The sequence below is a fragment of the Gymnoscopelus microlampas genome (genome assembly GCF_963454915.1).
Source record: "Gymnoscopelus microlampas genome assembly, chromosome: 23".
Lineage (NCBI taxonomy): Eukaryota > Metazoa > Chordata > Actinopteri > Myctophiformes > Myctophidae > Gymnoscopelus > Gymnoscopelus microlampas.
Window position 1 is genome coordinate 14,240,738 of NC_139960.1, and position 16,125 is coordinate 14,256,862.

General features: G+C 43.8%; 1 protein-coding gene across 5 annotated transcripts in view; it reads left to right on the top strand.

The window, feature by feature from the left end:
• The window catches only part of shank3b (SH3 and multiple ankyrin repeat domains 3b), a 51,033-nt gene extending 35,683 nt beyond the window's left edge, over positions 1–15,350 (top strand). For 4 of the 5 annotated variants that reach the window (XM_084050274.1, XM_084050276.1, XM_084050275.1 and 1 more), the window contains 4 exons: positions 3,086–3,379; positions 4,972–6,067; positions 6,326–6,355; positions 9,991–15,350. In XM_084050274.1, the coding sequence (XP_083906400.1) occupies positions 3,086–3,379; positions 4,972–6,067; positions 6,326–6,355; positions 9,991–10,594 (2,024 nt within the window). In that variant the 3' untranslated portion in view covers positions 10,595–15,350. Of the gene's footprint in view, positions 1–3,085; positions 3,380–4,971; positions 6,068–6,325; positions 6,374–9,990 lie in introns of all 5 variants that reach the window. The other variant, XM_084050278.1, reaches the window with a different exon arrangement.
• The last annotated feature ends 775 nt before the right edge of the window (positions 15,351–16,125 follow it).

Here is a 16,125-nt window from a genome sequence, read left to right on the forward strand (position 1 = left end):
CCCTTTTTTATACTTCGTCCGACGATGGTGTCACACAGCGAAAATAGCCGATCTGCATCTCACAATACAGGGCCGCCGATATTTATAAGCTCTAGCGGGTGCCCAACAAGGCACACATGCACGCGCGCTGCACCCAGTGGGTGCTCCTCACCCACAGTGGGTGGTTCAGCCCCGGGGCACCCACGGTATCGGCGCCCTTGTCACAATACATTGTAGTGATGCTATTTTTGAAATATGATTGATCATTTTGAAAATATTTGAAAAAAAGTTTTTGCCTATAATGACATGCCCGTTATAGGGACAAAACAGGTTGAAAATGGTTAAGATACTGGCCCTACTGTAATTTCACAAGTTAGTATAGGACTTAATCATGTCTCACAGATACAGAACAGGCTGTTACATCACGCAATATCATTATCATCGTGACAGGTGAAACAATAGCAAAGCAATTGAATCTCCTTTCACTTCACAGCGTCTCATCACTGAGGCGTCCACAGAGACATAATGATTCTGTCATCATTCATTAATTCACTGATGTGTTTGTTAAGCTGTCGTTGCACGCCATCGTACACTCTGTTTGGACAAAACCATTGTCACTGCCGACGGCGCGGTGCTCGAGGAGTAGTCGAGGCACAGAGAAAGGCACAGAGCAGATAGGATGGGGCTGGCTGGGCACTGTGTCAGCTAGGCACACCCGAACTGGTGGCGAGCAAACTGACATTGTGGGAGCCAACACAAGGTACAGCTAGGAAGGGAAAGAAGCGCGCCACATTATGTAGACACACTGCAACACTGCAGAGTAGAGGTCTTCACGGGTTCAACATAAAAACCCGTACCCAAATGGACCCGCGAAAATTTTACCCGGAACCGAATGGACCCGGGCTATGGTCCAATATGAAGAACCCAAATGGACCCGTGAAATGTTTACACAGATCCGAATAGACCCGAGCCATTATTAGAAATCTGAGTTCCGGACGCGAACAGCACCGAGAGCTGTCGGACCCGACCCGTATAGAACCGCGACATACCAGAACCAGATCCGTACATAGCCCGAGGCAGGGGCGGACTGGCCATTTGGCGTACCGGGCAAATGCCCGGTGGGCTGCTGGGCCAGTGGGCCCACTGGCCGCTTTGCAGAGCATACCGGTAACAACACTCGATTGTTTTACCATTTTGAACCATTAACCAAAACGTTACGTTAATCAACAATATTTGATATAACTGCCCCGAACTCTAACCTCACGCAGGCAGCTCGCCTCCCACTGACCGGAGGAGAAAAAAAGGGGGGGGGGGGGGGGGGTGGGGCGGGGGTGATTGACAGCTGTTGGTGCCAATCGCCGGGTCGGGTATTAGTGTATCCGTTCACTGTTGGAACCCCGAGACCCGAGACAAACGTTAACGGTTCCGACTCAGACCCGGAGTCACTTCTTGTGAATGGACCCGATCCCGGGTATTTCGGGTAACATGCTTACCCGAAGACCTCTACTGCAGAGTTCACGACCCTGATGCTAGACACGAGGGTGTGGATGGTATGTAGTCCCGAGTTTTTTAGCGTACAGGTTTTCTATTGGTCTGCCTCAGGGGAGTGGCCATGGGCGGGGCTTGCGGGGTGAAGCGACTGAGTCGCCACTCTCGTATCGCATCGCACACTCTTATCGAGTGCAATTGCGTTTTTTCTAAACATTGACTCAAATCCATGACTGAGGCCATGGACCGGACCTTCTCCTGTATGCCTGCACAGAATGTAAAAGAATACCAGTGATGTGCCAGCCAATCTGCATGCCGTGTGCACTCTCTTTCGGATTGGAATTGGAGGCGTTTGAGAAGAGCATTGCTGACGTGGGCAGCATGGGACCTGTACTGTTTTCTGCCAACCTTTGTGTATAATGCATTCCGTTGCTGTTGGGCAGAAACCTTGTATCTCCATTATGTTTTGAAGTTCATCGTCAAGAGTGTCACGCAAAAGAAGCAAAAATAGCTGAGCTCACAAGGCGTTGCGGTGCTATTTTTGTGTTAAGTGTGGTTAAATGTGTCTGTGGGGTTTATACATATTTAACCAATGCAATGTATTAACAAGAGCTTGTGACTTAATAATACATACTACATAGGATCCGTTCTTTTATTTCCCATTCCCTGAAAAGTAACAGTTTTGGACATACAAGGTTTCTGCCCGACAGCAACAATTTGCTGCTAGAGAGCTGCCGTGCTTATATGCAGCTCTTTGCTCCCTCGGGTTCCGCTGTGTAGGGGCTTGTCTTTGCATTTTTTAGTGGATGTCAGGACAGTGGCATCGATAGTAATGACTGCTGGCATTTGCTGATGATGAGAAATAAGGCAATCAGGCATAATGATTGTGGCAGCGGTGAAATGTAACTGCATGAATGCAGTGGATACACTCATAAGGTTCTCTCAATAACTTCATCAACATTAATCCCTCAAATTCCATTCACCTCTATATAATGACTGAATTCCGAACATTGCTGGCCCACATTAGCCTACCTGACCTGGCGGAGCATATTTATCTGATCATCAGTGGTGGAAAAAGTACTCAAATGATTTACTTAAGTAAAAGTACCAATACTGCAATATAAAAGTACTCTGTTACAAGTAAAAGTCCAGAATTCAAAATTTACTTGAGTAAAAGTACAAAAGTATTGGCATCAAAATGTACTTAAAGTACCAAAAGTAAAAGTCCTAAAATATTTGAAAATAGCAGATCTACAAGCTCACAACGCGTCGCGGTGCGACGCGTTGTGAGCTTGTAGATCGGCTATTTTCAAATAGCCTAGGTATAAAATAGGGCTAAAGTGGTTAATGTATGTTTTATAATATTATAATTGATAATTGCAAAGTAACTAAAGTTTTCAAATAATTGTAGTGGAGTAAAAGTACAATATTTGCCTCAGAGATGTAGTGGAGTAGAAGTAAAAGTATTAAAAGTATATATACTCAAGTAAAGTACAAATACCTCAAAATTGTACTTAAGTACAGTACTTAAGTAAATGTACTTCGTTACTTTCCACCACTGCTTAGTTCTTGTAGTCAAGAAGAACCTTCTGACTCCTCCTTCCTTTCCGGTGTTTAGGGAGCGGTTCCAAAGAACAAGAAGGCGGGTCAACTGTGGGCGGGGACACCAGCCCCAGCAGGGCGGAGCTGTACCAGCAGCAGGTGCTCTCTGAGCGCGCTCGGGTCCAGGGCCGCCGAGCCTCGCTCTTCCTGTCCGTGGAGGGGGCGGGGTCGGATAATCACGCCCCGCCCCCCCTCCTTACCCTGAGCCATTCCATGGACGATCTGGGCGAGCTCCCGCCCCCTGCCCCCGTGCTGTCCCCCTCCCCCACCCCTCACACCTTCCTCCACCCACTGACTGGAAAACCACTGGGTACGTGTAGCAAACTTCTTCCAATGTCAAGGACCCCCAAATTCATATGTATTTGCCCACATTTTCACATTTCTCCAATAATTCTTTTTAAATAACAGATTTTACAAGCTCACAATGCATCACTATGTGTCGCATTGAGACGCATTGTGAGCCTGTACATCTGCTGTTTTCAAATAGCCGATGTATATAGGTTTAAAGTGGTTAAAATGAATGGGTTAATGTACAGTAATACACATTATAAAGTACTTTGGATTAAGACACTTTGTAAATGCACCATTGACCATTTAATTTGATTTTACACAGAGTATTTACACATTGGTAAGGTTCAGCCTGCCACCTTATGGTAGCATACTGTAATTGTCTCAAGCCAGCCTATCTCTTCCACAATCTTGGAATGCTACAACATACTGTACAGTAAACTGTCAGTAATTACACCTGCTAAAACCAGTCAGACTTCACCAAAAAGACCTCCTCCCAGTCTCAGGGCAGGCACTCTATCCACAAGGCCATTGAGCTGGTGGTGCATAACACCAGCATGGCAGTGTTATGGTGAAATATGTGACCATCTTGTGGATTTCACATAGAGTCAATGTTCAAAACGTAAGTCACTGCTGTTTGTTTATTAGCATAGTTAAACCTGGTGGTATTCAGGCCATATATTGCAAGTGTGCGTTCGGTGAAGTCACCAATTTCATTGTAACACAGGCATGCTGATGGAGGACGGAGGAAGGAGAGGAGGCAGAAGTATGAGCATTGGAATTGGGCTATAGAGATTCCTGGAATTTATAGATAGGTTAAGTTATTAAAGTAAAGTTGAAGGAAAATAAATAATTTATTAATGCTTGGTTTGTTTGCTTTCACCGCCATCGTTTCTGGCTTACTGGTATACTTGATCTGCTTTGAGAAATTAGCAAACAATAAAAAAAAAAGTGATGTTGAAACACCAGAAAAAGCACACAAAAAAAGCAGCTCGAGACAGATTTTTAATAAACTTGTGGGCCAAAAATGGCTCTTTTGATATTAAAGGTCGCCTACCCCTGGACTATACTGGATTGCCGAAAATAATCTCTGGAACAGGGGTCTTCAACGTTTTCAGGCCAAGGACCCCTTAGCTGAGAGAGATGAATCAGGGACCCCCACTACATATTGTATAACATTATGTTGCAAATTACACAAAATCATAGATTTCTTACACATCTTCATAGACATGTTTGACAGCAGTGTATGTTGGATTAATGTGTATTATCAGACATTTAACCACTTGTACCGTCAATACTTAGTCTGCTCTTTTTTCCCTCTACACCAAACCTTCTTGCCAAAAATAGCAGATCTACAAGCTCACAACGGCGTTGTGAGCTTGTAGATCTGCTATTTTTGGCTAATGTTCCACTCAGAATAGGTATGCTAGGGTTGAAGTGGTTAATGTAAAAAAAAACATGATCCTATCACACAAAGATTTTGCGGCCCCCCTGTAGTAACTCTGAGGACCCCCTAGGGGTCCTGGAGCCCCTTTTGAAGACCCCTGCTCTAGAATAAATCCCTTCTCTTCTTTTCTCCTCTTCTCTTCTCTTCTCTGTGTCTCTTGTTCCCAGATCCCTCCTCACCTCTCGCCTTGGCTCTTGCCGCACGAGAGCGAGCGCTCACGGCCCGAACGCCGAGCCCCGAGCCCCGCTCCAAGCACGCGTCTGCCACGCCCACCCCGCTGGTCAGCCCCGACGGCAGACACAAACGCACCCCCGCCCCCACCCCTCAGGGCAGCCCCGAGCCCCGATCCAAGCGCCCCACCCCCCAGACCAGCCCCGAGCAGCGCAGCAAGCGCACCACGCCCCAGACCAGCCCCGAGCTGAGGCACAAGCGCGTGACCCCGCCCCTTTTCCCCGACGGACAGGTGGTGGAGCGCCCGGAGACGGAGGGGGGCATGACGTCGTCGACCGCCCCCTCCCCCGAGCGCTGGAGACCCGCCCCTCTGCCGGCTCTGTCCAACGAGGGCCAGCAGTCTGCTCTGATTGACAGGAGGCGGAGCCTGACGGTGGGCAGCTCGGAGGAGGAGAGCGGGGCGTACACGGTGACCCTCCCCCCGGCGCTGCTGTCGTCCAGCGACGAGGAGACGAGGGAGGAGCTTCGCCGGATCGGCCTTGTGTCTCCGCCCCTTTCCTTCGCCTCCCCCCCGCCCTCCCTCACCCTGTTGCCTCGGCGAGGGGGCGAGGGGGGCGTGGAGGGGGCGGAGGACGCCTCTTCCTCGCTGCCTCCCTCCATCACCCTGGCCCCGCCCCTCGGCCCTCCCCCGACCTCGCCGCCCGCGCCGGGCCCCACCTCCCCGTCGGTCCTCAAGCCCCGCCTCCGCTCCCCGATTGGACGAGGCCGGTCGTCGCTCAGGGATCCCCTGTTGAAGCAGTCGTCGGACAGCGAGCTCCTCCCCTCGTCCTCCTCTGGCTCCGCCTCCTGCTCCGCCTCCCAGCAGCCTAACCGCTATCTGTTTCAGAGGAGGTCCAAGCTGTGGGGGGAGGACCCGGGCGAGGAAGGGGGAGGTGCCCAGGGGACGGGCTCGGCTCTGGATCTGACGAGCAGGGCGGGGTCTGGTCTGGATCTGGCCAATCGGCTGCAGCTGCTGAACAAAGACAGTCACTCTCTCGGGGAAGAGCCAACCCCTCTGGACCCGGGTCGTAGGTCACCGGTGGGTGGAGCCAGGTACACTGAAACTATAATAACGCTACAAACTAATACTAACAAATACTACAAGCTACGTCTGTAATACTACCAAACACTACCTGTACAAACCTCTGCCACTCTTCCAAGAGGGAATCCTGTCCAGGGGAGATATTTCACTTATTGCACTGCTGCTTGTAACCACATACACATGTGTTAGTTATACTGTATTAAGATGCGTGCGTGCGTGTGTTTGTATTGTTTGGTAACAGTTTGTACTTGTCCTTTTTGTCATTGTAGGAGTGTGGATGACAGTGGAGAGAGTAAATCGTAGGTTTTGACTCCTGGGTAAACATTCCTGATTTTAACTAATAAATGACCAGCAGTTATTAACCAACCTACCGTATGACTTAATCTTAAACTGCCTCCTAACTTATATACTACCCTACAAACAGGAGGAACTAATTTCTGACTGCTGCATCTAACATAGAAACAGAAAAACATATTTAAACAACCTTCATTACCATGACTACCATCATCCAATCACTGCATCATAACAGAGGTGATGTGATCTCTGATTGGACATCGACAGTCAGTTCAATCCCCTGATGGTCAGGGTTAAACCTCACAGTTAGTGGTTACATTTAGTTGTAGTTAGTTAATTAAATGGTTTCTTAGTTAGTTACTTTATGGGTAAGTTAAAGCTCTTCTTATCCTTCTGCCACGATTTAGCAAATTCAAGATGATAAATGGTAGAGACATAAACATTTTTTCACCATTGGATTTGAAGTTGGAAGATCGATGCTAAATCCTTAAATTGTACATTTTAAGTTTTGTGCATTACTCGCACAACAAATATGTCACGAAGTGACGCATTGAAAGCTTGTTGATCTGCTATTTTTGCTATTTTTTTAATTTTTCAATTTGGAAACGATTATGATGATTTAGCAAAAATAATTGCGATTATCTCAAATAATTGCGATTAGGCGATTATGTAATAATTGTGACAGGCCTAGCCGGTAAATGAATGAGGGCCTTTCCGATCTTCATAAAATCTGTTGGTATCAGATATATTTAATACATGTGTCGGAAACTGTCAAAGGTCTAGACCCCTCACTGCCTCGCAGTGAGGGGTCCCACCCAACCACGAAATAGTAGTCTGTAGTCAAGAACCAATGCCAATATGTAGGACCAATATATGTTCATTGGACTTTTATTCTTTGAAAAACGTTCTGTGTGTATGCATTTTAAAAGCCAGTTCCAAGCTGAATACCCTCCCCATTCTTACCCTAACCCCACCTGAACTTACATTAATCATACTAACTGTGCCTAACTTTAAATTAATTAGCAAAAGCATATTTCACAAGTGAGAATCAAACCAAGAGTAGAGTTCACCCAAAAAAATACTTATTTTCTATCAATTATACACATGACGCATTGAATTCATGGAGATCTTTTTTTGTTTTTGTCACATTCCTAAACCAAAATGTTATGACTGGCGGTCTATCTGGTAGGAGACTCAAAGGAGACTCTTTGTGTCTCCTACTGGATACATTAGCATCTTTCCGCCAGTCATCAAATTATTAGCTTAAAATCTCCATGAATTCAATGCTTCATGGGGTGTGTAATTGATAGAAAATAAGTCATGTTCTGGGTGAACTACTCCTTTAATTACAAACCATTGATGCTACCACTACACCATGAAACCCAATGCATGATTGACATGTAATGTCATATCTAAACTGAACCAGCTGTTAGCTATAGCCATTTGACCAGGCATTATGTTTTCGTATGTCCGTCCCTCTGTAAGTATGTACAGGTATGTCCGTCCATACGTCCGTCCGTACATCCCAACCTTGAGGGAATTTCGTCACATTTGGCACAAATGTCCACTTGGACTCAAGAATGAACTGAACTTAGAAGTAGCTGGTCAAAAGTTGATGTCACTGTAACCTCATTTCTGGCAACGTTTTGAACGTGATATCTCAGGAACGTCTCGAGGGAATTTCACAACATTTGACACCAATGTCCACTTGGACTCAAGGACGGACTTATTAGCAGGCAGTAAAAGTTCAAGTTCACTGTGACCTCTCAAAGCACATTCATTAAATTCCTTTAAAGTCTTTATTCACTACATACAGTATAATATGTGTCTAGACAGACACGGATGTAAACGGCAACTGCTTGACAGAGGCATACAATGTAATGTGGTATTTCTAGTTATGCATTATTTATTTACTCAGTTTTAATTTCTAAAATTGGTTGACAACCAATTTGGTTGACAAATTGGTTGAAAAAATGATATAATATACAATTTACTGTATATTATAGTAATATAATGTTAAATTATTCAGTACCATATAGTTATATCGGTGCAAAATCATTGCACAGAAAATGTCATTCCAGCTCACAAAGACATTGTTGAACCGTCCTATTGGTTACAGAGTGTCCTCCCCAGGGATGTCACAGGCTCTCAGAAGGTGGGGGGGATGGACTTTCGGTGGACTATACCCCTTACTTTACACTTTGGCTATTTTTGAAAATTCGTGAAAAACATTTGTAACTGTCAAATGTAAACAAATTCTGTATTTTCAAAATTGTGCGTTTTTTGGGCGGATTTTGTTAGTTTTGGTTTTGGTTGGTGTTTTGGTTACTTTATTTCGGTTTTAGGGTTAGAGTTAGGTTATTTAATTCTTATTTTTGCCTGATTTTACCGATTTATTATCAAAAAATCACACCCTGTGTGAAGGAAGCGGTGCCTTTGATGAGCCCCGTATTGATGTTGTCATCAATATTTGTTTATTGGACACACACCCGGACAGACACACACCCGGACAGACACACGGACACACGGACACACAGACAAAGTCAGATATAGAGCGGTTGGCACCGCTAAAAATATATTCATTTTTTATTTTTTCAAAAAGTGGGGGGTATGAAATCACGGATCTGTGAGAGTGAGGGTGTTGCGTCGTACGCACAGTGAATGGCCGTGACGCCCCTGGTCCTCCATGAGATCGGGAGGTCGGGGTTCAATTCCCCGACCGCGTCATACCGAGCACTATAAAATAGGACCCAATGCCTCCCTGCTTGGCACTCAGCATCAAGGGTTGCTGTGACGTACTAGCGTCATGTTCAGGAGTGCACTTGTACAGCACTTGTAGCGGCCCGAACGTCTAGCGTGACGCGTCGTTCACTTTGCAGTGCCACCTTACAGGCACCTCACAGTGTGAGAGAGAGTTTTGTGCTCTCCTAAATTCACGGCAGGCTTTGAAAGTACCCACTTCAGAAAGAGGTGACGTGCATCACCTCTCCAATGACCAAAACCCACTATGGAAGCCGTCGAACTGGTGCGATCTGACGGCATCCTAGAATTTATAGGTAGGATGTGATGTCATGCGTGATGTCATGCTGTCGTGAGATTACGTCACACTGGCGTGATGTCAGATTACGTCACACTGGCTACATACAACGTTACAGACAACCGACATGGCGCAGGATTCAAATTGTATATATATAGATAGATGGCTGTTGGATGTACATCAAACCGCCTCACGCTACAGAAACAGGAGATAGGCCCCTGCCCTATGGGCCACATGGCTCGGTAAGGCTTAGTATTGCTATTGTCAATGAATGGCCCCCCTCTAAAATCGGTGTCGATATCAGTCTCAAAACTCCCATATTGGGCTGGCTCTAGTTTTGATTGATTGATTGATTGAATACTTTATTTAGAAGTTTGCAGAGAAAAAAAGCACTTGGAAGTACAGTTCACAATACAAGGTCAACTAAAAGCCCAGAAAAGCCGCACTGGCTTGTTTCAATTGGGGTCTTCATGTACTCAATTCATGGAGTCACGTAGTTGGTTGGTTATTAGTTAGAAAGTCAGTTAAGTAGTAAATTAAGTAGTTAGTAGTTCATTATTAGTTGTTAATTAAGTCATTAACTGTGTGTGATTAATCTTCCAGGCTGTTCTCCAGTCTCGGCGAGCTACACACCATCTCCCAGAGAGGATACACCAGCTACACTGTCAGACCGGGATGTCGCTATCCAGTCACCCGCCGAAGCCCCTCCCCTTCCCCTTCACCCTGCATCGATAGGCCTATGGGACTGGGGGGCTCCTCCCCCTCCCCCTCGCATTGCTCCGACAGGTCAGAGCTGAGCCACGGGCGTGGCCTGACCATGCAGAAGTCGTCCAGCCTCAGCCTGCCGCCGGAGCCCAAGGAGGTCCGCTTCGTCATGAGGAGCGCCAGCGCCCGGACGCGCTCCCGCTCGCCCTCCCCCTCGCCCCACGCTTCCCCCTGCCCCTCCCCCGTGCTGGGGGGCCCCCTGCTGGCGCTGCGGCCCTTCAGGCAGCGACCTCTGAACCTGTGGAGCAAGTACGACGTGGGCGACTGGCTGGAGAGCGTGGGGCTGGCGGAGCACCGACAGCGGTTCCAGGAGCACGAGATCGAGGGCTCGCACCTGCCGGCGCTCACCAAAGACGACTACGCCGAGCTGGGCGTCACGCGGCTGGGACACCGCATCAACATCGAGCGCGCTCTGAGACAGCTGTTGGACGGCTCCGCCTGACCCACTCGCCTCCTTCGACATCCCAACGCCTGACCTCGTAAAAAGCCCCGATTCGTACTCTCGTCGCGCGACCGCGTCTCATGTGTCGGAAATATAGCCCGTCTACAAGGTCTGCTGTTTTCAAAACGATCTTTGAAAAGAAATGTGAAAAATTCCGAAAGACCGGGGACGCATCGTGTCATTTTAGGATTTCTTTGGCTATTCAAAAATAGCAGATATACAAGCTCATAGCTACGAGCTTGTAGATCTGCTATTTTTTTTTTATTGTGAACAGTTTTTGCTAATCTTTGAATATATGTATTTTTAAAGAACATTTGTAACTCAAATCTTTGTTTCTGGGGCTCCCTGGAACAAAACATTTTGAGATGGGGGTCCGCGGCCAACTACATATCATTTTGGGGGTCCTTGACATGAAAAAGTTTGAGCACCACTGGTATAGAAACATAAGTATTTTCAGAAAACTGTTAGGATTTATAAGACATGTGTACAATCTGTCTCAGGCCTTAATGGGTTAAACAACACAAATCTTTTATGGCTGTCCCTAGCACAAAATATTTTCATACTTTCCCAAACTTTTTCATGTCAAGGACCTCGAATACATCAATTATGTATTTAGCCGCGAACCCGCATCTGAAACTATTTTGTGCCAGGGACCCCCACACAATTTATTTTTTTTCAAAAACACGTTCCACATTTTCCACATTTCTTTCAAAGATGTTTTGACGATAGCGGACCTGCAAGCTCTCGACGTGAGCTCGTAGGTCTGCTATTTTCGGCGCACGACAGTGTCGCACGTCAGAGTATAAGTTAGGCTTAATTTCTGACCTCGACCTCTGACCATTGTAGAATCCGAGGCAGTAGAATATACTTTGTATATCAATGAATGAATTCACTTTGTATCTTTTTATTGACAAACGGAGCCTAATTAACTTTGATGGGGCCACGTTATTGTCCAATCAGCTTTGATCAACTTGCTGTTGTAACCGGGAAATGATGAGGAGCAGCGTGACCGACTGTCTGCTAAAGTGTTAGCGTTAATTATCCACAAACCACGAATAATTACACAATTGCTACTTTCTGATTCTTAATTTCTTGATTCTTGATCGTTTTTATTCTTGCTTGAAGTCGTCTCATTGGACGACAATAAGTTGATGAGAGCTGATTTGCGTTCCTTTAATTGTATGATTATTTTAATATGCACCATTCTGCGTCCCCTGCTGAATGAAACCGGCATGGAGGGGGTCAGTATGGCTTATGACATCACATAACGGACAGAAGGAGATCTTTGGAAAACACAATGAATAATACACTGTTTTCTCAATGTAAAAAAAAACAACAACATTGACTAGTTCTTCTGTTACGTATTGTAGTTTCTATTAATTCACCGACGTGTCAGCCTGATGAAGCCATGTAGCTCCAACATGTTGTTTTAGCATTGAGAGGACACTGTTTATAGGGTTGCCCACACCAAGTACGATAACTATAACTATAAGCATTATGTCGTTCTAACTAAAGTGGATGGTGGAGTCAACAATACAATAACATTAACGACGCTGATATCGTTGGTATCGCTTTCAGAGCAGGTCGATGAACGATAGAAATTCTTGACAGCCATTAAAAATTGATCCCAATTTACAGGACATCGTATCATACTCAACTCATGTTCAACATGTTTACAGAACGATCGTTCATGGATGCTCACGTCTTTATCATAATGGTTTTTGTACTTGGTGTGGGTGGCCCTTATAGCATAGTTTTCTCCTAGTTTGGTGTGCTGATCATTTGCGCGTTTGTCTGGGCTGAGATCTTTAATTATGAGGAGGGCCGTTCTCACCATCACAACAGCAGTGGGGTATAGTGAACTGTATTAGTGGTGCGTTCTCCCTCTCTCTCTTTAGAACCATTTTCTAATCTCTCCTGAAAGATTTGACTTGGGTTCAGTTGACGATTCAGATTATTCTGAGCTTCTAAATAAGTCATTACAATGTGATGATTTTCTGTTTATAGCTTGCTGGTGATTGTGAATTCGGTATGATTTGACAATGAATTGGATTCACTCAAAGGTAGTTTTGCTAGATGTTTTGGAATTCGTATGATTTGCCACTGATTTTGAATTCAAGATGATTTGTCAATGATGACTTCGTTGTGATTGGCTGATTTCTGTTTGATGTGTCTGTTTCAGGGAGAGCTTTAAAAGTGACATTTCACCAAAAACACATTTGATGTTCTCTGCCCATGAACTAAGTCTTACATACTCCAGGAACAGGTAGGCCACCTTCTGAAAATCCTGGACTACAGTTATGTGCAGTCCACGTATAAAGCAACACAATTTGTATACGAAACAAAGTAAATTTTCATATTATGAATAGTTTTGATGCAAAATACTCGCCGGCAATTTTTGTATCATTTATTTGCCAACTCCAAACTGTAATACTACATACAGTATAAAGAGCTACATATATACTGTATATTCTACATATAGAATGAACTACAGGTTGTATTAATAAATGGATAATAAATACAGTATATTGCATTATAGACTACTAGAGTAAAATCCCTCTTGGAGAATCAGTGCCTGTGGAGAGTAAGACAAAATACAGTTCAAATGGATTATACAATTCAAATGGATTTTGGGTGAAATGTCCCTTTCACCGCTCCGGGTTCTAACCTGTGTATTGAGGGCTGATGGGAGAAGGTGCTAGTTCTCTTAAGCCATCTGTACAGAAATGACCTTATAGGTACCCTTAACTATAACCTTTTATATCTACAGTACCTTGCACTTAAGACCTAAGTTTAGAGGACCATACCGGTATAAATACATGTCTGTTCACTGCTCCAGCCATATCCAACATAAATTTATAGACCATTTCCCCACTAATAGCTTTATTTTGTTTTAGTTTAAGTTTTCTCCATAATCAACATGTTACTGACATAACCTGCATGATTGAGTGCTGTTAATAAGTCATGGACATTTGAATTAAAAAAAATATGCCTTAAAACACAACTGACAAAACATAACTGCACAATGTTTATGACCTATGCTTGTGCTTTTAAAAATACTTAAGCATTCAAAAGTGCATCCGTTTAAAGAATACTCAAGTATTACATTTTCTTTTTAATATACATGTATTTTTGTATTACCAGTTAGTCATTTTCCAAACAAATTCAAAACATTTGAATTCTTCAAAAATAGCGACAATAGCTGATATATGTCGCAGTAAAAACCAAAAAACAGGTAAAGTACTGATATTCACAACTATTGCTTACTGTAATAGTGAGTCATATGGGCTAAACATGCCAGACCACCGGTATGGTCCTTTATCTCCTGATCTTAACTATAACCTTATATATACCTTACATTTAAAACCTGACCTTAACTCTCAACATTACTAATATACTTCATACTTAATACTTGGTTATACCTACAGTATCTGCATTATCTACAATACATATTATTTTCTCTAAACTCTGATTGAATCAATCACAGCCCTGTGAACTTCCTATAATAACTACAAACAGGCCATCAATGGAGTTTTTCCCTCTCTGCCATATACAGTGTTTGGCTCTGTCTCATTTGAAAGGATACCTCCTATCACCTTACTAGTTAGAAATAGTGCAGTAGTTCTCAAACATTTTCATGTCAAGGGCCCCCAAAATGATTTGCATTTGGCATTTTTTTGTCTTTGGCTATTCAAAAATAGGAGATATACAAGCTCTCGGTGCCGTGCTATCAGCTTGTAGATCTTCTATTTTTGAAAAATCATGAAGAATTGTGCAAATCTTTGAATCTATATATTTTTAAAGCAAACATGTGTAACTGAAATCTTTGCTTCTGGGGGTCCCTAGAACTAAATATTTTGAAATGTGCGAGACATATACTTTTGGGTGGTCCTTGACATGAAAATGTTTGAGAACCACTGATATTATGGCAACATAAGTGTTTCAGAAAACTGACATTTTGTAGAATCGGAGCCTCAGGCCTTAAAATAACCAGATTTAATCAAATCAAGGAACCTAGGACAGTAACCAGGATGTATCCTACAGTATATGCTTCCTCCTATAATGAGACAGTCCCAAGCAGCCATATTTCCTGAAAATGCTCCCCACGCCTGTATAGGGAGCTTTGTTGCAAATACGACGGAGTCATGTCTCCTCCGAGCCATAAGGAAGTGTCACTGGTGAAGTTCTGTTAACAACTGATATCGCTGTCGGGTGGAAATCCAAAAGTGTCAGGAAATGGAGAAAAAGAAGCTGTGTTCCAAATGGATCCACAGTTATTTGGTCACAAGCTCTTATACTTTTCATCGGTTCAATATTTATAAAAACCAACGGCCACACATAACACTTTAACTTTCAAAACATTTCTAAACTATTTCTAAACTATTTTCTAAAGCCGATCTACAGCACAAGCTTGTAGATTGTCTATTTTCCACTACTTTTGCACGATATTTGTACGTAAAAAGTATAGAGCATTAATTTATGAAGAAAATAAAAACATAAAAAGTTGAAATATGGAGATTTACAAGGTTTCTGCCCGACAGCAACGTTATGTTGATGGATCTACCAGACCACCCTGGATGCTGTCATTGGTTTATATAGCAGGGGTGGGCAACCACCGCTTCTCATCTACTGTACCTGCTGATCATATTGGGCCATTGAGTTGATCAGAAAGAACCATTATTGTTTGATGTTCATAAATCTTTTCTCCCCAGATAATTTATCTTGCCTTTTATTATTCATATTAAATTATTGACTCCTTCTTTGTTACGTTTTATTATTAAATTATTGACTTCATCCATTTGTGTTATTCTAATTAGCAGCTTATAACTAGACGTAAAAGCAATGGTGGTTTTCATTGTGTGTTACTGCTGGATGATCATCAAGCCAGCCTTGGAAAACGGCTAAGTGATCGTTATGCCCGAAAAGGTTGTTGCCCACCCCTCGTTTATAGAATGTCTCGATTCCAACTGGGTTCAGATTTAAAGTCTGCTTTAAATCTAATCTACAGATGAACTGAAATTTTCAGTTCAGATCAGATTATCTGAATCCTATTTTATTCCAGCACAATCTAGTCTAGCCTTAACCCAGCCCACCTCTTACCCAACTCATTTATAACCCTGTCAAACCCATAACTTTGTTATAGTTTGGGTCTGGGTAACCACTATAACCTCCAGGAGAGACAATACAACCACGGACCCTGAATCAGATGGGGGGGGGGGGGGATCATTCCTACCTAGATTCGTTTAACGTCGTTTAATATAATCAGATAGGACTCTTCTGTTTGGATGTATGGGCTGTCAAGGCCAGAAAGTATTTTTTTGCCACTCAGTAGGCGTTCCTGCATTACTTCCGGGTACGATGATGTCACGCGCATAGCCTCTATTGCGAAAAGGTAGAGGAAAGTTCAACAGTTTTTTCCGCTGAGGTTTGAGGCGATAGTTGAGTCATTTTTTACTTAATCAATACCACCATTTATAAGCACTCTGTTACAAGTAAAAGGCCTGTGTTCAAAATGTTACTTGAGTAAAAGT